General features: G+C 40.4%; 5 protein-coding genes across 33 annotated transcripts in view; 4 read left to right on the top strand and 1 right to left on the bottom strand.

Moving 5' to 3' along the window:
- Positions 1-376: 376 nt before the first annotated feature.
- Positions 377-4,144, top strand: LOC139618260 (tubulin alpha-1C chain-like). The gene is made up of 4 exons (XM_071474061.1): positions 377-572; positions 1,970-2,192; positions 2,281-2,429; positions 2,826-4,144. The coding sequence occupies exons 1-4, from the start codon at positions 570-572 to the stop codon at positions 3,807-3,809; spliced, it is 1,359 nt and encodes a 452-aa protein (XP_071330162.1). The 5' UTR covers positions 377-569; the 3' UTR covers positions 3,810-4,144.
- Positions 4,145-4,300: 156 nt separating this feature from the next.
- spsb3a (splA/ryanodine receptor domain and SOCS box containing 3a) lies at positions 4,301-10,843 on the top strand. 5 transcript variants are annotated; one of them, XM_071474064.1, is made up of 7 exons: positions 4,301-5,123; positions 5,885-6,096; positions 6,556-6,736; positions 6,956-7,143; positions 7,278-7,380; positions 7,477-7,602; positions 8,164-10,843. In XM_071474064.1, exons 2-7 carry the CDS (start codon positions 5,971-5,973, stop codon positions 8,553-8,555), a joined length of 1,116 nt encoding a protein of 371 aa, XP_071330165.1. In that variant the 5' UTR covers positions 4,301-5,123; positions 5,885-5,970; the 3' UTR covers positions 8,556-10,843. The 5 variants fall into 5 exon arrangements, with proteins under 5 accessions (XP_071330165.1, XP_071330163.1, XP_071330166.1 ...); XM_071474062.1 differs by having other exon boundaries at positions 5,882-6,096; XM_071474065.1 differs by lacking the exon at positions 4,301-5,123 and adding an exon at positions 5,132-5,536 and having other exon boundaries at positions 5,882-6,096.
- Positions 10,844-12,059: 1,216 nt separating this feature from the next.
- Positions 12,060-14,523, top strand: mrps34 (mitochondrial ribosomal protein S34). 2 transcript variants are annotated; one of them, XM_071474070.1, is made up of 4 exons: positions 12,060-12,206; positions 12,479-12,840; positions 12,993-13,035; positions 13,999-14,523. In XM_071474070.1, exons 2-4 carry the CDS (start codon positions 12,523-12,525, stop codon positions 14,295-14,297), a joined length of 660 nt encoding a protein of 219 aa, XP_071330171.1. In that variant the 5' UTR covers positions 12,060-12,206; positions 12,479-12,522; the 3' UTR covers positions 14,298-14,523. The 2 variants fall into 2 exon arrangements, with proteins under 2 accessions (XP_071330171.1, XP_071330172.1); XM_071474071.1 differs by having other exon boundaries at positions 12,125-12,196.
- Positions 14,524-17,005: 2,482 nt separating this feature from the next.
- Positions 17,006-21,042, top strand: nme3 (NME/NM23 nucleoside diphosphate kinase 3). 2 transcript variants are annotated; one of them, XM_071474074.1, is made up of 5 exons: positions 17,006-17,147; positions 18,354-18,484; positions 18,619-18,720; positions 19,160-19,272; positions 19,716-21,042. In XM_071474074.1, the coding sequence occupies exons 1-5, from the start codon at positions 17,102-17,104 to the stop codon at positions 19,831-19,833; spliced, it is 510 nt and encodes a 169-aa protein (XP_071330175.1). In that variant the 5' UTR covers positions 17,006-17,101; the 3' UTR covers positions 19,834-21,042. The 2 variants fall into 2 exon arrangements, with proteins under 2 accessions (XP_071330175.1, XP_071330174.1); XM_071474073.1 differs by lacking the exon at positions 17,006-17,147 and adding an exon at positions 17,336-17,660.
- Positions 21,043-21,101: 59 nt separating this feature from the next.
- Positions 21,102-24,048, bottom strand: part of mapk8ip3 (mitogen-activated protein kinase 8 interacting protein 3) — a 29,146-nt gene continuing 26,199 nt past the window's right edge. For all 23 annotated transcript variants that reach the window (XM_071474038.1, XM_071474037.1, XM_071474044.1 and 20 more), the window contains 3 exons: positions 23,497-23,661; positions 23,227-23,373; positions 21,102-22,472 (listed from right to left, as the gene is read on the bottom strand). In XM_071474038.1, the coding sequence (XP_071330139.1) occupies positions 22,348-22,472; positions 23,227-23,373; positions 23,497-23,661 (437 nt within the window). In that variant the 3' untranslated portion in view covers positions 21,102-22,347. The remainder of the gene's footprint in view (positions 22,473-23,226; positions 23,374-23,496; positions 23,662-24,048) is intronic.

Below are 24,048 nucleotides of genomic sequence, written 5' to 3'. Positions count from 1 at the left end.
CCCTTAAAGTTTGTGGAAAACTGACCAAGATGTGAACTTGTCAGTGGTCTCAAGCGGACAAACTATGCAATGTTGTCTCTGTTTTGGTACTCCTGCAATTTCTTCTTACTTACTGGCCTACATGTGCACTGACACCGATATACAGTGTATTCCAGTTATGTATGCCTCTCAAAAGTTCTCAAAATTTAGTACATTGATATGTATCAATGTAGTGTAGTGTAGTGTGTCAAATCGTTTTAAATAAGCAAAAGCTTTTAAGTGAACAATTACTACTTTGATATCTAGCAAGTTTTTAAAAAGGTTTATAATTTCAAAATCCTCAGAAAACAGTGTGTTTGAAAGTAAACAATTCTGACACCCTTTTGAAGAAGATTAAATTTTGTGTAACCAATAGGAAAATACCTCAAATGAAACTGACCAATCAGATTAAGCAAATATTTTCCCGGCATGAGCAAGTATAAAATGCACCAGATGATTCAAGTGGTGTTATAAACGCGCACAACCCTGAAAAATAGCGGATTTACTGCCAATTTCCAAGGTAGTGTTTGTGCTTCACAACCTCGAAAAACATGGTGAGTATGTTAGTTTTTATTTTTGTTTGTTTGGTTTTTTTTCTCAACAGTTTTTAAATCTCTGGGGCATGCAGTAGCCCATATAAGTGTTAGCTATCAATTATGAAATTACAGAATTGTGTTAGCTAATGCTAATGCTAAAGTTTTTCTTTTAATGATCAGAGCACTAAATTACGTTTGATAACGGTCAGAGTGCTAAGCTAGGTTTTTAACGGTCAGAGTGCTAAGCTAGGTTTTTAACGGTCAAAACATTAAGCTAGGTTTTTAACGGTCAGAGTGCTAAGCTAGGTTTTTAACGGTCAAAACATTAAGCTAGGTTTTTAACGGTCAGAGTGCTAAACTAGGTTTTTAACGGTCAAAACACTAAGCTAGATGAACGGTCAGGGTATTTAAATAGGTTGACTAACAAAAAGTCTGAGGTGGAAGAACTAGCAAACCAATTTTCATTGTTTTATGGGATGTTCTAATTTTAATTTTGTAAGTGTTACTTAAATGCATTATTGATATTTTATGATTAACAAAAAAAAAAAAACAATCTTTAAATTCAGTTTTGAGTTTCTGGCTGTACTAACAGTACACATTGCACAACATAGTGGAACAATATGCCAGGGGGCAATAAACAATAACTGAATGGTCTGTTGTAATTTTGAAACGCAGACAGTGCATGTTTATTCAATAATACAAAATCAGTCATTAATTTATCATGAATACACTCAACGACCATACATTCTTAAACCTTTTAATGAAGCATTTTTACTGGGTAAACCTGTGTACAAGTTTAGAGGACATATCAAACCTTCTGCCGTGGTGACATGAGGAACAGAAGTAAGATCCTGATTTTTTTTTAAAAATGAAATCAAAAAAAAGAAATGGACACCTCCATTGTTTTTCTTTTAAGGATGATAGAAAACAGATTTTTACCACGAGTGTTGTCAATAGGGTGAATTAATCTACGGTATTAGTAAAATAATGGGCACTTTTGTATAGAACTACAGAATAAGTATCACTCCAATTATAATCTTGTATTTTTTGGTTGATGTTAAAAAATTGAAATGAGAGATAAATTTATTGTAATCCACGAGACAATTCTGTGAGTTGAACAGCTGACTAATTAAAACAGTGTTCCTTTTTGTCACAAATTATTAATGCAAATAAGTTGCTGATTCAGATTATTCCCAGTATCTCGCTGAGGTACTGGATTGAGGTCTGTCATGTTGTCTACTGCCAGGTTTCTCTTTGTTTATTAACAGAGTAAATTAATCAAATGACTTATTTTTTCCCATGCAATTGACTGTCACTTTTGCTCTTCTTCTTTCTTCAACATGTGATGAGTGACCTTAAGCATGTGATAAGTATGAATTAGCGAAATATTACAAAATGCCATTATTTTCCTTTAGCGTGAGTGTATCTCAATCCACGTGGGTCAGGCTGGTGTCCAGATTGGCAATGCCTGCTGGGAGCTTTACTGCCTGGAACATGGGATCCAACCTGATGGTCAAATGCCCAGTGACAAGACCATTGGAGGAGGGGATGATTCCTTCAACACATTCTTCAGTGAGACTGGAGCTGGAAAGCATGTCCCCAGAGCTGTTTTTGTGGATCTGGAGCCCACTGTCATCGGTAAACTCATGATTATGTGCACACCATAGTTGCTGCTTGATTTGGTTAGTAAAGCATTAAGTCATTTTGATTTAACCTTTCTCTTCAGATGAGGTGCGCACTGGGACCTACCGGCAGCTGTTCCACCCTGAGCAGCTGATCACTGGCAAGGAGGATGCTGCTAACAACTACGCCCGTGGACACTACACCATTGGCAAAGAGATAATTGACCTGGTGCTGGACAGGATTCGCAAACTGGTGAGTCACATAAGAGCAGGAGGAGTTCCTTCTTCATGAGGCCAGGAACCTATGGTGAATTATGATTCTTAACAAATGACATACCAGGAAAGTGACTGCAGTTTAATAATGCAGTTTACCTTTCCACCACTAGATGACACTAAATCATTATCCTGACCATTTTATTTATGTTCATTTATATGTTACATTTGTTTGATTGTGACTTCATCATCAGTTTATTTTACATTGCCAGGTCAGTATACAGTGTCTTGTTTATTTGAATGTACAGAACTAGTTATACCAACAAATTTTATATTACTACATTATAATTACTAATAAATCAATTGATGCAAACAGGTAACAAACCACTGGATTAAATTATATTACTGCAATCCTTATATTTATATATGTCCTCAGGCTGACCAATGCACTGGTCTTCAAGGATTCCTGGTTTTCCACAGCTTTGGAGGTGGTACTGGCTCTGGTTTTACCTCCCTGCTGATGGAGCGTCTATCTGTAGACTATGGCAAGAAGTCCAAGCTTGAGTTCTCCATCTACCCGGCTCCCCAAGTGTCCACTGCTGTGGTGGAGCCTTACAACTCCATCCTGACCACACACACCACCCTAGAGCACTCTGACTGTGCCTTCATGGTGGATAATGAGGCCATCTATGATATCTGTCGCAGAAACCTGGACATCGAGCGTCCTACCTACACCAACCTGAACAGGCTGATGAGTCAGATTGTATCCTCCATTACTGCTTCCCTTCGTTTTGATGGTGCCCTTAATGTTGACCTTACAGAGTTTCAAACCAACTTAGTGCCATATCCCCGTATCCACTTCCCTCTGGCCACCTATGCCCCTGTCATCTCTGCTGAGAAGGCATACCATGAGCAGTTGACAGTGGCAGAAATTACCAATGCCTGCTTTGAGCCGTCCAATCAGATGGTAAAATGTGACCCTCGCCATGGCAAATACATGGCCTGCTGCCTTTTGTACCGTGGTGATGTGGTGCCCAAAGACGTCAACGCTGCTATTGCCAGCATTAAGACCAAGCGCACCATCCAGTTTGTGGACTGGTGCCCCACTGGTTTCAAAGTCGGTATCAACTACCAGCCACCCACTGTAGTTCCTGGTGGGGACCTGGCCAAGGTCCAGAGGGCTGTGTGCATGCTGAGCAACACCACTGCTATTGCAGAGGCCTGGGCTCGGCTTGATCACAAGTTTGATCTGATGTATGCTAAGCGTGCCTTTGTCCACTGGTATGTAGGTGAGGGTATGGAAGAGGGAGAGTTCTCTGAGGCCAGAGAGGACATGGCAGCTCTAGAGAAGGATTATGAGGAGGTTGGACTTGACTCTGTTGAGGGTGAGGGAGAGGGAGAGGATGAGGGAGAGTATTAAAAAGTTCAGAAAGCCGCCAGTTAAATAGGACTAAAAATACATGTTTTGAAATACATTTCAATGTTTCAGCAGTAAAATGCCAGTTTGGCTTAGGTTTGTTAGTCTCAGTTACAGGAAGGACCAGAGAGGATTTAAAAAAAAAAATCTATGTCTTAGGAAGTCGGAGTTGACTGTGAGGGAGAGGAAAGTCAAGGGACTTGAAACCCCTAATGAAACTGAAGATGATTAAATTTTTTTCTTGAATGCAAAAAAACGAATGTTAGTCTTTCAAATATACAGTATGTTCATAATAAAGACACTGGCGATGTTCTAAATAAAGTTCCTGTGGCATATAACACTGTATCTGTTGATCTGTTTATTAATAGAACCTGGTTCTTTTTCTTTTGATGATGAATGAAAACCAGCAATTGTTTGATTAGTCCTTCAAAATCTTGAAATCCTGAATTTGCTATAGAATAAACACCATGTATAACATGCATGTCTTATAGAATATATACTGTATATAGTGCCCACAGTCTACTCATACTGATGAGCAACAATATTAGTTGCATAATTAAAACCAGTTACATAAAACAGGTAACATTTTTTCATTTTTGATCAGTATATTTTAGCTATTGCTTATCTCACCAGATTCTTCTTGTTTTTCTTTTAACAGTGTTTGAAAATACAGAGAGCCTCTGTGGTAAATATAAACCTATTAGTTATAGTGGTGCACAGTCCCTTAACTACCATAACATGAATATTTATAACTGTTCAGTCACCACCAGGAGAAAATAATGCCTGCCTCATTAATATGTAACAGGAAATGTGACTGGTGTTATCACATTTTAATTTTAGAATATCATGTCAGCATGCATGAGTGTCTTGTTTGTTTTTGCAAAACGTGGTATAAAAAATTGTACTTTAATACTTGTACTTAGTTACTATCCACGACTGATGTGTATCGCTGATAATACTACTACACCCTATTTCTTTGAATGTGGAATTTCAATGAGTTATTTTGTAGAGTTGTATTTGTGCTTTTACTTCGGTAAAGTATCTAAATATTTCTTGCAACACTGAAGAAAAACCCCTCTGTCAGTGGTGAGGGTTGAGATGACAGGAGTCTTTGGTGCGCACTGAAAACTTCCTGTGCAGTGCTGTGAGCTCCCACAGAGCCTGCCTGTTATTGTTTACGGTCAGACTAATGTAAAGTAGGTCATGGGAAAGGGAAGCTCATTCAACTGTCGTGTATCATACAAACAGCAATAGGCGGCTTCAGGGAGCAGCATCGCCATTAATTTTACGTGAATGTTGGATGTGAACAACAGGCAGGTAATGTTAACGCAATCCTTTTATCTGAGGCTGGTAGCCGCACGAAGCTAACCATAGCTAACTAGCTATTCTACGCTAGGTCTCAATCTGTACCACTAGCCGAGTTATTACGCCTCCTGACCTCCTGACACCCTTTGTCATTACCTGGTTCATAAACCGTGGACGTACTACAGTCAGTGGCGTGTCCCAGCGTATTAACCTATATGTGGCCATATAACCAGCAGTCTGACCTTGTTATAGCCTGCTAACATGTTAATACATGCGCTGTTCAGCGGGTAGCGTTAGCTGCTCTTGTTAGCCTGGCCAGGCGGCTAACAAGCGCTAGTTAGCACAACAACATTAACTCGACAAAGGGTAATATTGATTTTATTGATGATGGCAATGCCCTGTGGACTGGGACTCGACTACTAGCTGTAAGTTAGAGTTAGTGTGTAACTGTTTTTGTGGTATGTTGTGGTAAATGTTGCTCCATACATCACAAATTTTCTACAAGGTTTTCTAAAATAATATTAAACTATGATGACGCATAAGATTGCAGGATCAAACAAGAATAAAGTAGCAAAAGGTTTAGCAGATATTACGGGCGTAAGAATTACTAATGCACAACATTTTCCTCCAAAAAAGCAGACAATGTGACAATGTGAAGAAACCAGTAAGTTATATTATTAAAAACAGTTCAAGAAGACATGCAGTGCAAAATCTTTAGTCTTCAGTGTCTGTCCCTCTCAATATAAGCATGCTGTCACTTTGTTTCTTAGCAGCTGGACTGATGCTGTTCTTCCAACATCTGGACTAAACCTGAACAGACAGTCAGGTTCTTCTACCGATGAGACAGTGAGCTGCTGCCATGTCTAGACGAAGCAGGAACAGTCGTGCATGGAGGTATGTCTGGGGAGGAATAAGACGAGATGCTGATGCCCAGGCACTTGTTCTGGCCTCTGAAAGTGAGGAATGGAGCTATGACCGACTTGAGGTAAGCACACAGCATCTGAACAGATAAGAAGTGTTAGAGATTGTGTTTGTGTCATATGATGCTACTTGTTTGCACTGTAGGCAAGGGATAGGATGTGTCACCACAAGAAGGCTGGCAAAATTCACCTCAATGGTTCCTATCTTACTGAAAGCCTTTAGTTTGCCTGTGGCTGATATTAACAGTATGTGTTTGTTGACGCTCATGTCTGATGCTGGAAGCTAAAGGTTCAGTTGTTTACATGCTTTGTATCATCTATGTATTTTTCCACAATCGAGAGTGAAGGGAGTGCACCATAATGTCTGCCTTTTACTTTTAAATTGAAGAGATGTGTATGTTTTTCAGTGCAACGCACAATTTCTTTGTACCAGCCTAAAATCCAGAATCAGTGCTGTGTAGTTGCATAAGCAATGCTGCTAACATTTGAATTTTGCTATGTCTTTCTGTATTGCTGCTCTCAAGTACAGTGATTCAGACTCTGAGGCGGACTTTTCAGCAGTGATGGTCCCTCCTGTCCCCAGTGCAGTGCCTGTCACCGGAGAGTCCTACTGTGGCTGTGATTCCCAGGCTGAGACCAGCTACAACCCTCGTCTGCGAGGATTTCACCAGGTGAAAGACTGCCACTGTGGAGAGGACGACCAAGGTACAAGACAGCTACTGCATTTCAAGATTGATCTAATATAGGAGATTTTCAGTGATGTCACTTGAGTTACACCTCTGTCATGTTTTACTAACATATGTGATTTGTTCACACATTGGTCAAGAAAATCATGATTTTATTTGTTAATTGGTGTTAAGCAAAGTGAATTAATGTAAATGTCTTACGTCACTGGCCTGAAATATATGACTTCTGATGTTTTAGAATTTGACTGGGTGTGGGATGCCAACAGCCGATCGACAGCAACATTGTTGAGCTGCGACAATCGCAAAGTGAACTTCCACTCTGAATACAGCTGTGGTACAGCTGCGATCCGTGGCTCCAAAGAGCTGGCTGAAGGGCAGCACTTCTGGGAAATCAAGATGACATCCCCAGTGTATGGAACCGATATGGTGAAGCTCTACACTTTACCTCCCTACATTCACTTGCTTTTGATATGATAAAAAAAATCCAAGGAAGAGCAAAAGCATGCTGTGTGGAGGCTCACGTTTATTTGTTTCCTAAATGGCTCTTAATTTCTGCACAGATGGTTGGCATTGGTACTTCTGATGTCAACCTAGACAAATACCGACACACGTTCTGCAGCCTGTTGGGAAAAGATGCAGACAGCTGGGGTCTGTCTTACACAGGTAAGACCAACACAACACGCTATAATGTAGGAGTGACGGCTCCAAATGGTTTCATCATGAGTTAGATATAATTGGTTGTTTGTTTTCTGTTGTCAGGCTTGTTGCATCATAAAGGAGACAAGATGAACTTCTCTTCTCGATTCGGACAGGGGTCCATCATCGGAGTCCACCTGGACACGTGGCATGGCACACTTACTTTCTTTAAGAATCGAAAGTGTATAGGTTAGTACTGGCAAGAAAAGTCCACTATTGATCAGAGTGCCAGTAGTTGGAGTCCTTTTTTAATTACATGATCTTGTAATTAAACTGTAGGGATGCATCAATCCAGTTATCCTTTGGTACTGGTGACCACATATTGGCCAGGGATGCTGTGGCACTAAAAACAGAGTAGCGGAAACACAGGATTTGATAATGGCATTGACAATGACACTGGATTGAATGTAAATTGGGCGCATCTGGCCAATATCAGTCTGGTATATCAGATTGGTTACTGGATACTTAGCACAAATTTACAAACTTTAACAATTGCATTTGAAGCATTTCTATCATAACTCAATAACTCAATAACTATATGGCTGCATGTATGAAGCATTTTAGTCTACATTAAAGGAGATGTAGAGCACATTTCTACACAGCTGATACATCAATCATGTGCAAAACTTGATGACTTTATAGACATAATAGATCTGTGCACATTTATTTAATGGGGATTCTGTGCTTTGTGGTGTTGGAACAAGATATTACACATGATCATGACAATTTGTGTCACCTTTCTCCATTTAGGTGTTGCTGCCACAGAACTACAAAACAAGAGGTTTTATCCAATGGCATGCTCCACAGCAGCAAAAAGCAGCATGAAGGTGATCAGGTCCTGCTCTGCACCCACCTCCCTGCTGTACCTTTGCTGTGCTCGCCTTCGCCAGCTGCTGCCAGACTGTATAGACACCCTGGATGTGTTGCCACTGCCGCCAGGACTTCGTCAGTTGCTCCACAACAAACTGGGTTGGGTGCTCAGTCTCAACAGCGGCACCACAGAAGAAACCCCAGATGGGCCTGAGCGCTCCTCACGATTGCCTGTTCCCCCCTTGGCTGGACCATCCTCCTCTGAGAGTGACTCAGAGGGTTGTACGTCTGACCCTGAAGCCTGTCAGAGGAAAAGATGCCGCTGGACATGACTGGACAGCTTGAATCCTACCTCCTCTTAAACACTGGCAGAGGTTACTGCCCTATGGCATCTAATCTAGTGTTACTTACCTGCCTCAAGCTTTCCTCAACATCAGTGTTACACAGTAGTGAAGAGAATAACCAGGATCAGTTGAGGAGAGAGTGGTACGTAGGTGGAAAACTGTGACGGCAGTATTTCTGCCTGCACATTTTATTACTGTGATCTTTTCTCATGCCATTCACATTTCTTCATGCTCGTCATTCACTCAGTACCCAAAATCAGCTTCAGTAATAAGTGAAAAGATATGGTGTTATTTTGTTAGCTATCATAATTTGTTACAGATCTGTTGCCATTCATAAATGGGGATGAGTGAAATTGTGCGAGAATGGTACAGTAACCTGTACTGTGTGACACTGAAGCAAAGTATGACCAAATTGTAGTGGTCATCATGGTATATTTGCAAAAAGGGGGTTTCATGAGATGAGAGACGGTGTAGGTATTTTCTGTGTTTTTATCCTGTATGCACAAATTGTATATTGTTCTCAACCTAAATGCTATCCATGCATTATCAAAGTAATCTGTTACCTGTTTCACTGGCATCTGCAATTTTCTGGTTTCCAAAGTGAGAATCAGTTGGTAGTCTTTATTTCTTACCTACATGTCACAGCTCTAACGCTAAAACTTTTGTCAAATTGTCAAAAACCTAAGAAATGTTAGAAAGAGGTGAAATGAACCTGAGTGCACTTTGCAGCTTTTAGTCCTCCAACAATTAAATTATTCCCTTTTGTCTTTCAAGGAACAGCTACCACCTCCAAACAACTCATGCACATCTGACTGCTGATCAGATTATTGAAAAAAGTTACTTGTGAAATTCATTGCAACATCAACCTGTCAACAGCCTTTCAAAGTCTTCTGTGGAAAAGTCATGCTAATTGTTTGTAAAAACTATGGAGTCCCTCTTTTTCTAAAAGATGTAAGCAGTATACCTTGTTCAATGTAGCTCTTTTAAATCTATCATGAGACAAACGTCACTCAAATGAGACTGTCGCACCTTTCAAGCAACTTTTCATTGCTGTTACACCTTATTGTTTCCTAGAACTTTTAAAAAAGATATTGTATTTGATTTGCAAAATATGAGATTATGAACAGATTTAATGTTAAAACATTTTTGTGCTGGTCTGCTTATGCAATGGCATTGTTTTGGTTTTCCCCAAGGCCTTGTTCCATGTCTTTCCTTAACAACTCCCCTTGACTCTAATTCAATAAGGCCATAAGCTATTCTAAATCATTTTAGCATCACTCAGTCCCTCTTGGCCTAAAAAGGAGAACGCATGGTGTGGTCAGCTTTAATTTGGTTACATTGGATTTTAATGATTACAAGTTTTTACAGAAGAAAATTTGTTCCAATATGGTTTTAGAACATTATTGTACTGGTGCTGCAGAATAGACTAGTCTCAGCTCTCTCTATATATGTTCAGTGTGTTTCTAACAGTTTTGTATATTTTTTTAAAGTATGGCTAAAAACACAGTTTTAAATGTTGAGCAGTGAATGTTTTGATATGTCTCAGAAAACCTGTCATGATACAGACGTGTTACAGGCACCTTTGAAGTCTACAGGGGCTGAGTGATGTTAAAAGATCAATTTAAGTATCAATAGATCATGAATGAATGAAGAGGGGAACATTACCCCAGATATATAAATAATTCCTTGTTTGAAACCATAACAATATAAGTATAATAATAGTGTTTGAACCAGGTGTTGAAGCTGCACAGTTTGCCAACTGCAGCCACAGTCACCAGTCTCTGATCATGTTCACTCCTCAAGGTCTTGGTGTTAGTAGATATACACAAAGATTTAAGGTACTATGCAATACAAGCTTTTTTCTGTGATAATGGTTTTCAGAAGGAATGAGCGGGTGTCGTTATAGAGACACAAGTAGTGATGGTACCAGAGGACCATAAACATCAGTCATGAGTAGTGACATGACTTAATTCTGTCCAGTTGTGTAATGATTTATCTGGCACCCCTCTCTGTAGATCCAGCTATGTAACCACAAAGAGTTTAGTTGTAGTCCAGCAGATGTATTTTTTGATTTTTTTCACTGTATTTGTCTTCACATTAATGCATCCATGCACTTTTTCTTACTGTTATACTGTAAATAGGAAAATTCTAAGTGTTTCTTCTATACCATGTCATATTGATAATACTGTATGTGAAGGCATCTACTGGCCTTTTTCTGTATAACTGATCAGCATGATTTTCAGCTGAAAATTAAAACAACGCTAAATATGCACAAAGGACTGGGCTGGATTACTACTACTTAGTAGCCTCCATGATCAGCAATATTGAGATTTTTTTGTTTGTTGGAAGATGTGGGGACAATGATTTGTGTTAATGGCAGACCACCAGTCAAAGAGGACTGACTCTTGCTGTGAATGTTTTTTAGCAGCTGCCAATGAGTCGTTGCATTTTCTATCAAATTCCTTAGACAGCACAGACATCCTACCCTGTACACATTAGCTGGAAAAGTTTTAGTTTTAGTTAAGATGGGATCTTGTTCCACATACCTATACTGCCTGATGAGAGTTTTATTATAATACTGTATAACTAGAGACATAACTTACAAACTGAGGTCTTTATAGATGTCTATGTTTGACATGCTGACAGGGCAGCAACAGTTTTGTTTTCATAGCAGTGATATTACTGCCTCAAGCAAAGGTTAACCATATGGGAAAGTTGTGCAATTGACAGGAATTTTGAATATTACAATTTTAATATTGCATTTTAAAAACCTTTGACAACAAAAGAATTGAGGTTTTGCAGTATAGTTTCAAAATAAGAGATAGGAAAAAAAAATACTATGTATTAAGAGCTGGAGGAAAATGAAAAAACAATTTTATAAATATTTATTAAAAAAATAAAAACGTTTTATGGAATACGATTATTAGATAAATGTATACAGTAATCCAAATTACAAAGAGGATTCTCAATATGGTGACAGAAACAGTTAACTGTTTACATCACGATATTGAGATTTCAGGGGTGTGACTACAATCTGATGATCAACTAAATGTGATAAGTTGTAATTGCTATTTTACATAAGTATATGTTACATAAGGGAGGATTGTAACACTTAAATACATTGCTAAAATGAAAAATGGGGCATGGTGAACAATTTCATAGCATTTCCAGTGTTTGTGTCAACAAAACAAAACAAAACAAAACATTGAGGGACAAGTCACAAACAATTCAAAAACAATTTTCACGTGATGAAATCTTTGAAGCATCTTTCATGATTCTTGCTTATAATATACTGTTGAGAAATCCATTCAAAATTTAAATCAATAGAAAAGCCTATATCGCCCATATTTCTTGAAGTAATAAGACAACTTTAGATACAAAGAAAATAGTAAACTCGTTTTATTTAGCAGGTATCTAAATATTATGTTGGCAATCTTTAAAGGTTAGTAATTCTTATTATTACATTACTGATCCAATAAAATTTTAAAATATGTTACCTGAAGTTCCCGTATGCGGAACTGAAGTACGCCAATAGTTCGCACGGAACATTTTGAGTTCGTACCAGGTGAGCGGTGGTTGTGTGCCTCGCTTGCTTTCTGAGGTCAAGCTAAAGTAATTCTCCCCATCAGGTATTTAAGTGTAAGTATGTGTTTGTTATAAATTATATCAATAATTCAGCAATAGTTCGTTAAGGTGAATGAGCTGTCGTCGGTATACAAAGATATTTTATGAGTTGTTTTACAATCTAACGCCAGCTAACGGCTAGCTCAGGCTAGCCTTGTTACACTGTGTTTATGCTCTCCACTCACAGTCCGTGCTGACAGACTGAAAGGGGTTAATTTCTTCTGTAACCATCAGACACAGGAGCTACTTCAGCTTCATATGTAAGTAAATGAATCCCCCTCTTTCAGGACTAACCAAGATCGTGGAGGAGTTGCCGTAACACCACACAGTCATGGTGAAGAAAAAACCACTTCGTCTTATAGCAGAGATGGCTCGGAAGATCCGGGCGTATCGGGAGCTCAAGTCCCGGCCACGGGAGTCCCAGAAGTATGCTTTGGACTATGACTCGATGAAGCGGCCCCTCACAGGTAAGATGCTGCCGGTGCTGGCCTGGACGGATGTCCGCAGGGAGAGCCGCCTCTTCTCCCTGCTGGCGGGCATGAGAATGTTCGGAGTGGGCCGCCTCTTCACCCGCAAGTCCTGGTTGGAGGACCACACCGAGCCCAGCTACTGGCAGATCACCAAGGTCAAGGTGGACTACACAGCTGAGGTGAGAGCGGCCCACATCTGTTCATTGTGACAGTGTGTTAAGTGTGCATATTGTCATTATAGATAAGTGTAGAAATGAAAATGGTGATTTAGACTCAATCAGATACGATATATCCTGTAACCAAAGTACAACTTGTTTCTGCTGGTTTCTAGAACATGGATCATGGCAAGGCATGGGGGATCCTCACCTACAAAGGTAAGAATGAACCACGTATTCCAGAAAGCAGGTTGAGTGAAAACTTAAAAGCATAAAAATCCCAGTTGGACAGTATTTTGTTAACAGAGGCTTATCTTTACTAACCATACTGCTTTTATGACGGATAGAGGGAGCCATCTGTGTCCTTGCATTCAAATAGTACACATCCTGGATTCATCCTCAGCTCAGAATATAATCTATACACTGTCCATCTTTCCAACGGTCACTCTGTGGACAGTAAGACAACTGTCAGGTTGTCAGTCAGTGCCACTGAAACATTTACTGCACATTACATTTACATCACTGTAAATAATAAAGAAAAATCTGTGTGAAGCTTTAGACATATAAGACACTGGAACACTACTGTCATGGTTATTATGTAACGATATTGGAAACTGTTATTATTTTTGTGAAGATATTGTTTTGCATTGCAATTGCATTCATGGCAGTGTTGACCTTGCACAGTTAACTGAATTCAAACACTTCAGAGCTTTTTTTTTTTGTAGAAGAGGTTGCTTTGAACTCAGCATTTTGTGTTTTTTTATGTTTTTGTTCAGGTTTTATTGTCTCGTTTTATTTTTTATGTTTATAATTATTAATGTCTTTTACCCATAGCTGTGTATTATCTGTATTTTTATTTGACCTCCAGTATCTCCAACATCCTGACTCTGTCACGAGTTTACTGTATAAACACTGACTACAACACAGTTACAACTTAAGATTTGTGAATGTATGATTAATGAAAAATGGAAAAGGACAGTTCCAGTTGACCTCCCATTATTCTACCATCTGATTTTTATCCACATCCACTTCACCACTCTGCTTGTGACTTTCTGTACTCACTGAGATGTCTTTATTTGTATTGCTCTAGAAAGAAAAGGTATATTTGTGCATATATAATCATAAGTGATAATTGCTCTCTAAACAAAATGCATGTGGTAACTTTTGTGTTTTTCTTGGCAGGAAAACAGGAGGGTGAGGTCAAAGAAGTGGATAAGGTGATGTACCACGACTGGAGGCTTGTTCCCAAACACATAGAGCAGCAGTTCAGGGAATTTGAGCCACTCCCTGAGCCACCGGTACGCCATGTCCCCTATCCTCCCCTGCTCCGCGCCATGCTGCTGGCCCAGCACAAAAAAGCAACAGGCAGCGTACTGGCAGAGGAACCTGCCTTACCTTTACAGAGGGACGTCCAGTTCAACAAAGACTATTTCCGCAGACAGGAACAAGAGAGGCAGAGGAAAGAGGGGACAGCGGTGTGATACTAGTCTGTGAATGTGGTTCGCTAATCTTGGACATTTTGAACCAAATCAGTGTTGACAGAAGCGGTCAACTTCTTCTGTCCAAGTACATTTGAAGCCCTCGCCTCAAAGCCCTGATAAGTCCTGGACTCAAATGAATTCTCTGCTATTTTCATCTGAAGCAGACCTCTGTGTGTAATATCTCTCTGTGTGATGTGCTAAATATTAAATCTTTGGTAAAATAAGACCACTGCAAGTGAGACATTGATGCAGTATTTTTTGTGCATGCCTTATAGACTACCTCAGCCTGGTAGCATTGAGAATGCGCAGTAAACACCCAAACTGGACACACACTCCAGACATGACTGAGGCCTACATTCATACATGATGTTGTGATTTTAAAATGCCTTGAAACCACCTTTTTTTGTACCATCAGAGAGAAGGCAGTATCAGCAGATTTGACCACACAGCTAAAATACGATTCATGTGATGTGAAAGGCTAAACACCCATGGTCTGCCCACTCAGGTGTTTGTGTCCTTTGTCCTGCTTGTAAACGTGCCTCATGATTATGGGGAAATAAGCTGTTAAGTTTTACATAGTATGTTGTCTGTTGGCCAAAGGAAGAATTGATCTGAGTCCTGATATATAAAAACAAATTTGATTTTTTTTTTTTTACAATCCTACAGCACTAACAAACATTAATAATAATAATAATACCTGATAGCTTATATTTGTTGACTTCTATAATATTGCCATTAGATACTGTAGAAGGCCTTTAGTGTTCCTCCATTTGATTACTGTAAGATTTTCATATCTACATTCAAGGTTTACTTATCCTGTACCACAGATAATCACTAAGGTGTGTCAAAGACAGGCCACAATACACTATACAAGTTCAAACAGGAGAGACTAACAGAGAGTAAAGAGTAATGAAATTACTTGATTTGATTTAGTATGGACAATAGAAAAGATGAAGTATGTAAGGAGTCTTTGATGACTAGACCCCAATGTAATGTCATTATTTAGAGGGGTCATTCCATGAGCTGTACAGGAAAACCCCCTGATGGAGTCAAGACACTGGAAGCGGTGGTGAAGGGGTGAAGAGCAATGGCTGAAGATCTGCTTTGATGGTGATGTGCAGCGGGACTACAGAAGAAGTCAGTGGTGGGGTCCATGGATGCTGATTCTTATGAAAACTGGAGGGCAAATGGGGTGGAGGAAGGTTTTAAGTTTTGACAACAACGAATTGACTGGCTCACAGGGGCTGTGAAAAACTGATAAACTAAAGGAGTGTCTTCAGTCAGCTGACTGAGTTCATTTTTCATTTCATTTCAAACCTTTATGGCTTGAATATCAGTGACGTTTCCCTCATTTGCGATGATGTTGAGATACAGAGAAATACACATTCTTAAAAAAATTAAAAGGGGACAATACTCAGTGAAAACAATAGCACGCGGAGGTAAAATGGTTTGAGATCATCTTGAATTGTCCAGGGGTAGTGAGAGTGTCAATCTTAAGAATGTGTTGTGGATAATTACATGTGTTTGGTGCCTAGAAACTAAAGGCATTTTTAAAGTTTATAATAAACCTGCGGGACTTGAAACGAGCGAGTTTCGTAGGGTCTTGTGGTCCAGTTCAGCATAGATGTTATGGAGGGTGTTGGATGAAAAGATACAAGTGGTTGTCATAGGGACCTCTGGTAATTAATCTGAGGGCAGAAGGATAAACTGAGTCTAGGTGCTTGACAGTAGAAGCAACAGCATGTCTGTAGGTTGGTAGGATGATCACCACAATCTAGGACTGATAGAAAGAGTACCTCAACTATACTTTTCCTACAATGCAAAGGGAAGCTGGATTGTTTTTGCCACAGTTTGGTGAGGAGATGTTCAATATGATGCTTAAATATAAATGATTCATCAAGACAAATATCTATTTGTACTATGTATAATCTTGAGCCCAGGTTTACTCCATATCATTTGGGTCTACATAATTTGATGAATCGCAAATTTGTCAGAAATTCATACCACTGAACTAGACTATCAACTATAGTCCTCCGTCGTCCATCTTGCAGCCCTGTCTTGTAGAGGGACCCTGTGTCAAAATCTAGTTCAAAGACCTTAACAGTTTTAGTTTATATTCTGTAGAATTGCTCCATTATAGGAGTACTGTAAGACTGCAACCCACGATTATTTTCTTTTTCAATCAGTCTGACAATTCTGTGCTTTAGTTTAGTTAAAAAAAAATGTTATGAAATTAAACATTAAACATGTTAACATTCAATTTGCTTGGTTTGTCTGTCCAATAGTCAAAAACTGCAAGATGTTGAGTTACCACTGAAGAAAACTTGGGGACACTAGCAAATGCTCACATTTCAGAGGCTGGTATCAGTGATCTTTTTAAAAAATTTTTGCTTCAAAAATGACTTATGAATAATCAGTTATCACAATTGTTGCCAGGTTATCTGTCAGTCACCTGTTCAATTCATCAACTAATCATTTCATCTCTACATGGTTGATTGCAATAACAAATATTTGCCCTAGAGACGCCCTAGAGGAACGTAAGTGCATAAAATAAAACGTGTCATCTTTCCAGGGAGCTACATAATACAGTGAAAGTAGTTTTAAATTCTTGCCGGTACTTTGTGGAAAAATCAAACGCGCATGCGCAGTCACGTACTGCAGAGACGGTATTGATCCTCCGTAACTTCAAGGTGATTGGATGGGACCACGGAGCGTTCCTTAGCAACGTACGTATTTACGTGTGTGCGTCATCCGCGCCCCGCTCCCTCCCAGACGGTGTGCTAGTGCTCCGTCCACCGGCGACAATGATCTGCCTGTTTCTGTCCATATTCGCTCACATCTTTCAGTCAGGTTGGTGATTTTATCTGTTTACAGCTCGTCGGCCGCTCGGTGGTTCTCCAGTGTGGTTCTCACATCGGGATAATGTGCTCACAGTGTCCGCAGGGTGAGAGCGGGAGCCGCAGCCTCACCGGGCGGACGCCTCGGCTAGCTGCTACAGAGGGAGCAACAATGGAGGCATGAAACCTTCACAAACTTTCGTAGAGGGTTGTTTTTAAACTAATGTTGTGTTTAACAGAAGCAGCGTGGAGCTGCACGTAAGTGTGAGGTGTGGCTAATAACAACCAAACTGCGTCTTAGCTACAGGTGCTAGTAAAAGGCGCTTTAGCATCCCGCTTTCGTGGCACAAACACAACCACTTTCCGTGTGACACTACAGTTAGCTACTAATCTAGCAGCGATGTGTCCTATTAATAGCTCATGTGCTGCAGGAGGAGCTCTGCAATGGGACCGAGAAAAAGGTCACAGCGAGATATTCATAAACTTGAGGATTTGGTGGTAAAACATGCACGGATTGAAGAATCTGGTGAGACACGCCACAGGCAAACAATAATGTAGGTGTAACTAGGTGGGACTGTGAGGTTTGTTGCAGGAACTGTTGACAAAGTGCAAGTTTCAGGGCGTTTTCCCAGCTGAACTCCTGCAATAGCATACGTATGTACTGGAGTGAGGGGGCTAAGTTTATCCTTCACAGGTCTGTGAAAGTGGCATTTGTGAATGAATTAGTGGCTCATAAAACTAACAAACAATGACGCATGTAGTTCAAACTAGTGTGTGCATTTGCAGCATTTGAGGGGTTGTTTATGTGTGTGTCCTCAGGGTGCAGAGGCTGTCTGCAAGCAGAGTCAACTGTGACACTGACTGTCTTTGAATGTAATCTATGTTCAAAGACAGACAGTGTCATAGTTTACATTATAAATAGAGCGTGTATGTGTTGGATTGATTGTAAACACTAAAGTTAACACAGCTGTCACTAATGTCTGAGTTGTCATCAACCACACAGAGCTTTTTTTGTGTCAGCTGTAGGTTCATTTCAACACTTTTGCGTTTTCTTCTAACATCTCCTGTATTAATAACATTAATGATCTCCTTCACTGCCGATACCAAGGTGCATGCAAGCTGTCCGAGGTTGTGTGCGGCGTGGTGACCCACTGCAGCAGAAACACAGTGGAAGTTAGTTTTTCCCTTCATTTTTGACATGTGTTATCTCTGGTTTTAGGATGGACTGGGGTGAATGAGCGCACCTTCATTGCTGTGAAACCTGATGGCGTGCAGCGGAAACTGGTGGGAGAAATTGTGCGTCGCTTTGAGAAGAAGGGATTCAAGCTGGTGGGCCTCAAACTTATGCAGGTATGTGGGGTGTAGGTCTTTTATTTCCCCTAAAAAACATTCTCCTTGAATAATTTAATTCCCTGAGTTATCTAGGCTAGTATAATTACCTTTAAGTTGAATGTGCGTCTGTCTTGTCTGTATTTGTATATCAGGCATCTGAGGACCTTCTTAGGGAACATTACTGGGACCTGAGGAGTAAGCCCTTCTTCAGTGGACTGATAACCTACATGAGCTCAGGACCAGTTGTTGCAATGGTGAGACTCCTCAACCTACTACGTCCACGTATACATGTGCACAGGATTCGAAAGGCTTTCATTAGTTTATAGGGTTTATCCTGTTTAATGTGATTATTTATCAGTGAGATTTTAAATGGTTTTTAAAAGCCACGTTGACCACAGCAGTTAGGGGTTGTCATCACGAGAGTTCACATTCCTAAATATGTAATGATGTGTAGTGTATGACAGCTAATTTGCAGCCAGCTCTAGACATTTTCCGGAGTTTGTCTCTCATTAGGCTCCATACATGATTGTGAAATTTGTCAAAATGTAACTAAGTAACTTTTGAGCTGATGATGCCTAATAAGTCAGAGCCACTTGACAACATGAATGTTTTGTTAAGATGCGGTGCCTCCACTCCTTTGTGATATTGTCCTTAGTGCAGCAGTCACGTGCATTTCTGTGCTCTGTGTTTCAGGTGTGGCAGGGTCTGGATGTGGTTAAGACTGCGCGTAAGATGTTGGGAGAGACCAACCCTGCAGACTCGCTGCCAGGAACCATCCGGGGAGATTACTGTGTGGAAGTAGGCAGGTAAGATCACCTGGGAAAATTATATTTTTATGCCATAAACAGCCAAAGTCACAGTTGACTGTTTGCATCCTTGACAATGTGCACATCTGCATATTTTATAGAAACGCACTTAAAGAGCTACAAATCAGCCAGTGAAAATAAGACTACAATCGACCAATCAGAATAAGCATACCAACTGGCCAATCATCAGAGTGATTCGATTTTGATAGTCAAAGGTCAAGGTCACTGTGACTACACAAAATCCGTTTATAGCAATAACTCAAGACTTGACACAGCGATTATGACAAAGTTCTACGCAAATGGTTCAGTTTTTATATGACTCTTTATAAACACGGATGCAACCTGAAGCTAGTCTGAGTGGCAGAGGCATACCGTGAGCCATTAATTCTAGTTTGTCCATGTCTGTGTGTCCTGATCGTGTTTGCGTCGGCTCTGTGTTGCAGGAATGTGATCCATGGCAGTGACTCTGTGGTGAGCGCTCAGAAGGAAATCTCTCTCTGGTTTCGTCAGAATGAGCTTCAGTGCTGGGAGGACAGTAGCAGCCCCTGGATCTACAACTAATGGTCTAAATCCACTCTGTACATCGTCCTGTAGGTAAACCAGTGGGGTTTTTTTAATATTGTTCTCATTACAAGATGGATCACGTCATACCTCCAGAGGAATATTCTAGCTGTAGTAGCTTGTAGCCCCATGAGATGCCGTGTCATTGCTGCCTTGCTGGATCTCTTGCTGCTTCTTTTTTCATACATTTATGTGTTTGTCTATGTGAAGTAGTAGTATTTCAGAGGTGAAATGATTTTACAAAGCAAAAATGCACTAAATGGACAATAACTTGATGGCGTTGGCTTTTGTTACAGTTTAAGTCAAGAACACTAGCTCATGTTTACAGTTTTAAGCAATAAGCTTTGATTTGAAGCAATAAAAGGTCAGGATTTGCAAGGTGTCATTCAAAGGTGCAGGAAACTTTCCATGTTTTTTCCATATCAGTACACAAGGTCACAGGTGAAGTTACACAAAACATCAAATCCCACCATCATGTTCCCAGCTCAGTTTTTGTGTCCACTTCAGTTGAAATTTGTTTGACACAATTATTTTGATGCCACTGTGCCGGTGAGAGCCGTGGCCGATGACTCGGTTTGACACAAATAGGATAAAATCCTAAAGGTCAACTTCACTGTGACATCATAATGTAAAAACTCTTCTGGCCATTATTCAAAGCCATAACTCTGAATAGACGGAGAGATTGTGACCATATTTCCTGCAACTAGACTGGTTTGCAGAGGCGGTGATTCTAGTTTTCCTTTGCTACTTGGAATGAGCAAGTGGAAAACTTGCCAAATATGGATGTTTCTTCTGTAATAGTCCCTGCAATGAAAACCCCAAAACATGGGAGCAATTACTAAACATTAACACCATTACATGCCCACAGTCATGATTTTCAGTTTCCTGTACCTTTTTAAACTCAAATTCTGTAAGGAGGTAAAAAAAAAAAAGATCACATCACTTGGAACTACTTGAAAACAGTTGTGGATGTAAGTTTTAAAATATGATGCCTATTAGCTTTCCTGCTTTGAATATGGTTTTGTAATTTCATCATGTCAGCCTCAGTGAAAGGCACTGAATGAACTATTATCTTGTTTTATAAAAAAATGTGATTTTTCCATCACCCAGCTGGTCACATTATGCTTTTATAAAACACCTGCAATCATGCTGAGTGGATTGATATGGAATTATCAAAAACAATAAATCTGATATTGAAATCCTTTTTAATATGCTGTTTATTATGTTTCAGTGATTTGCAAAGTGAGAGACATGCACCACACGTCAACTTAACGTTTTTCAGCACACAAATATGTTTAATATTTAATCCACACAGATAGAGATCAATGCATGAATTTCCACACTGAACAAAGAGGATGGGCTTCAGTGTGTCCGGAAATTTACAATAATGCCTGTACACATACTGACAACACGCCACCGTTCACCTGCTTTACACCAAACCATCTGATCGACAGCCAGTCAGATGAGAGGAATGAGTTTCAAACTGACCCACTGACACGTTAAACTCAACCCTCAACCTCACTCACATGATTTAAACATGTAGACATGTTCCTGACCTCACCGAACCGAGTCCTCTGACCTTTGATTTACACCAGGCTGCTGCAGGTACACCAGATATTTCCTCTCACTTTGGGGTCAGTAACCACACTGATGCAAAACGTCCTTAATCAGGATGCTTTAAAATAGAGGCAGGATGCGGATGCAAAATATTTTAGGTAACAGCCCAAAGAAACTAGACTTTCAAGCTGCATTTGACATGTAGTAATTTTGACTTTTTGTTCCATGTCGACTTATTTTCACTGTCCCTCAAACTTTAACCATCCACTTCAACGTTAAAGCCCAAACAGCGTTTCTGTATGGTGTCAAAGCACTTGACATCTGCATCCATTAACTCCCAGTATCTTAATATCAGGGTCAATATCATGCTGTAAATGGTTATAGATTGCTGATTGGCTGTTAGAAAAATCAGACAGATTTCTAGTGGAAATGCAGGTAAGTGTTGGTCATTTTTTTTTTTGGTACAATTGTTGCATGTTGGGGCTCTGGGCTTTGCTTTAAGACAAGTTGGAGGTTTCACAGATGACAAACTAAATGGAGGAAGAGGAGGAGTAACTGTGGGGCAGATGCAGGACAATTGAGGTAAATATAGGAGGAGATACAGTGTGCTTACAGGGTGAATATAAGATCGATACAGAGGAGGGAGGTAGTTATGAGGCTGGGTTACAAGGCTCATGAAGATAGTTACAATGCCCTGGGTGGGACAGACAGGATGGCAGGCAGATTACTAGATCAGAGGAGGTACTTACAAGGCATTTAAGTTACAAGGTGACGGGGCAGGAGGGGATTTAATAGTTATAAGGGACGATACACAGCTTGGGGGGTCATTTTAGAGCCAAGGGGGGAACTTTTACTTAACAGGGATAATTACAAGGTTTGGGTGGCTGGAAGCTTTTGGGGACAGGAGGAAGAGGTTTCTTTAAGGAGGTGGGTCGGGCATTAAAGCAGATCCAGGTGTCACTCAGGCACGTAAGACACCTGCCAGACGATGATGTGGCTCCGCTCAGCTTTGCACAATGCAGGTTTCATTTGCGAAGCTCCACCGTTCTCTCCTTCCTCTGTCTCATCGTCCTCTCCATCCCCTGAGGAAAAAGTAAACAGAATTTAAGGGCTGTGCTGAATTTCCACAAAACTTCATTGCGCTTATAAAAAAAAAAAAAAAAATGCAAGAGATTATCTATTCTCTATGCATTTACTTTTTTGTTTCTTTAGCTTGGCTCTGGAGATGACAGTTCAGCTTGGCAGAATTAGAATTAGCGTTCAGTGCCCTCCAGTGGTCACATTGAGGAACTCCAACACTAAATTAACTTCATTTCATCCATCCATCCCTCATATATACCACTTATTTGTACAGGGTCATGGAGTTGGGGGGGCTGGAGCCAATCCCAGCCGATATTGGGTGAGGGCAGGATGCCAGTCTATCACAGGGCTGACATATAGAGACAAACAACCATTCACGCTCATATTCACACCTACGGGCAATTTAGAGTCACCAAATTAACCTAATGTCTTTGGACTGTGGGAGGAAGCCGGAGTACCCAGAAGGAACCCAAGCGGACACGAGGAGAACATGCAAACTCCACACAGAAAGGCCCCAGCCCCGGGGTTTGAACCCAGAAAAATAAACAAATAAATAAAGTTTTTTATTTGGAAGGTATGTATTTCATTTATGTTTTGTATCTCTTGCAGGACCCCTTAAAAAGACAATAGACAATATACTGGTAAAATGTCAAGATGCAGCGGCATAATTTGAATCTTTTTCTTACCCGCATGTCACACACTTACACCTAATACATGTCTGTGGTGTCAGGTTTATGCGCAGGTGTGGTCGCTCACCTATACGGAAGTCAATGTAGCCCTCTCCTCCACTCAGCACCAGCACGTTGTGAACACTCTGGGCCTCCGTCTCTGGGGGTGCTGTGGAGCCCTGCCCCTCTGATGGACTGTCCAGCACGCTGCCGTTCAGGGTGGCCAGAACATTGCCTGTCACACACACGGGGAGAAAAATGGGTAAGGACTAAGGAAGGTAGTCAGTTATCGACATGTGTCAAAGCAGTGAACATGATCATCTCCTATAATCTGCAGACAGGCAGACGTTGTTCCTACCGGGTACAGAGACGAAGAACTTGACAGCATCTCGGTGTCCATGGAAACAGAGCTGGGCCTGTGCCATGGAGCAGTAGGGGATGAAGCTGCCGCTGCTCTTCTCAGAGCCGTCGTCGCCGTACACATGGATGACTCCACCCGAGGATGTCGGAGACACCTTATTGGCTGAGGGAGAGGAAGTCCAGGAGTGAGAAACTGACCAACCAGCAATGTGCACTAGCAAATCATAAGTGGTGGTATGACACAGGAAAAAAAAAATCACCCACAACATCCACATTTGTCCACAGATCAACTAAAAATAAAAGATGTTTTTAGAGACACTCAAAAAAAGTCTGAGACAGCTAAAGCGCACCCCATGCAGTGGACCTGGTACACACAAATATATCTTTTAGTCATTGATGCAATGACCCACAATGATGAATAGCGTGCAAATGTGTAAAAGCACTGCTCTGATACAAGTATAAAAATAAAATAATCACACACAGAATTTGGTGTCCATCAACTAAATATTCACAGATATAAGAGGACTAATTCAGTGTCGAGTATGTGTCC

Source organism: Trachinotus anak, unplaced genomic scaffold (genome assembly GCF_046630095.1).
Source record: "Trachinotus anak isolate AG129_WGS33_773 ecotype Australia unplaced genomic scaffold, CSIRO_AGI_Tana_v1 ptg000003l, whole genome shotgun sequence".
Classification (NCBI taxonomy): Eukaryota; Metazoa; Chordata; class Actinopteri; order Carangiformes; family Carangidae; genus Trachinotus; species Trachinotus anak.
This window is presented reverse-complemented; position numbering and strand designations above follow the sequence as displayed.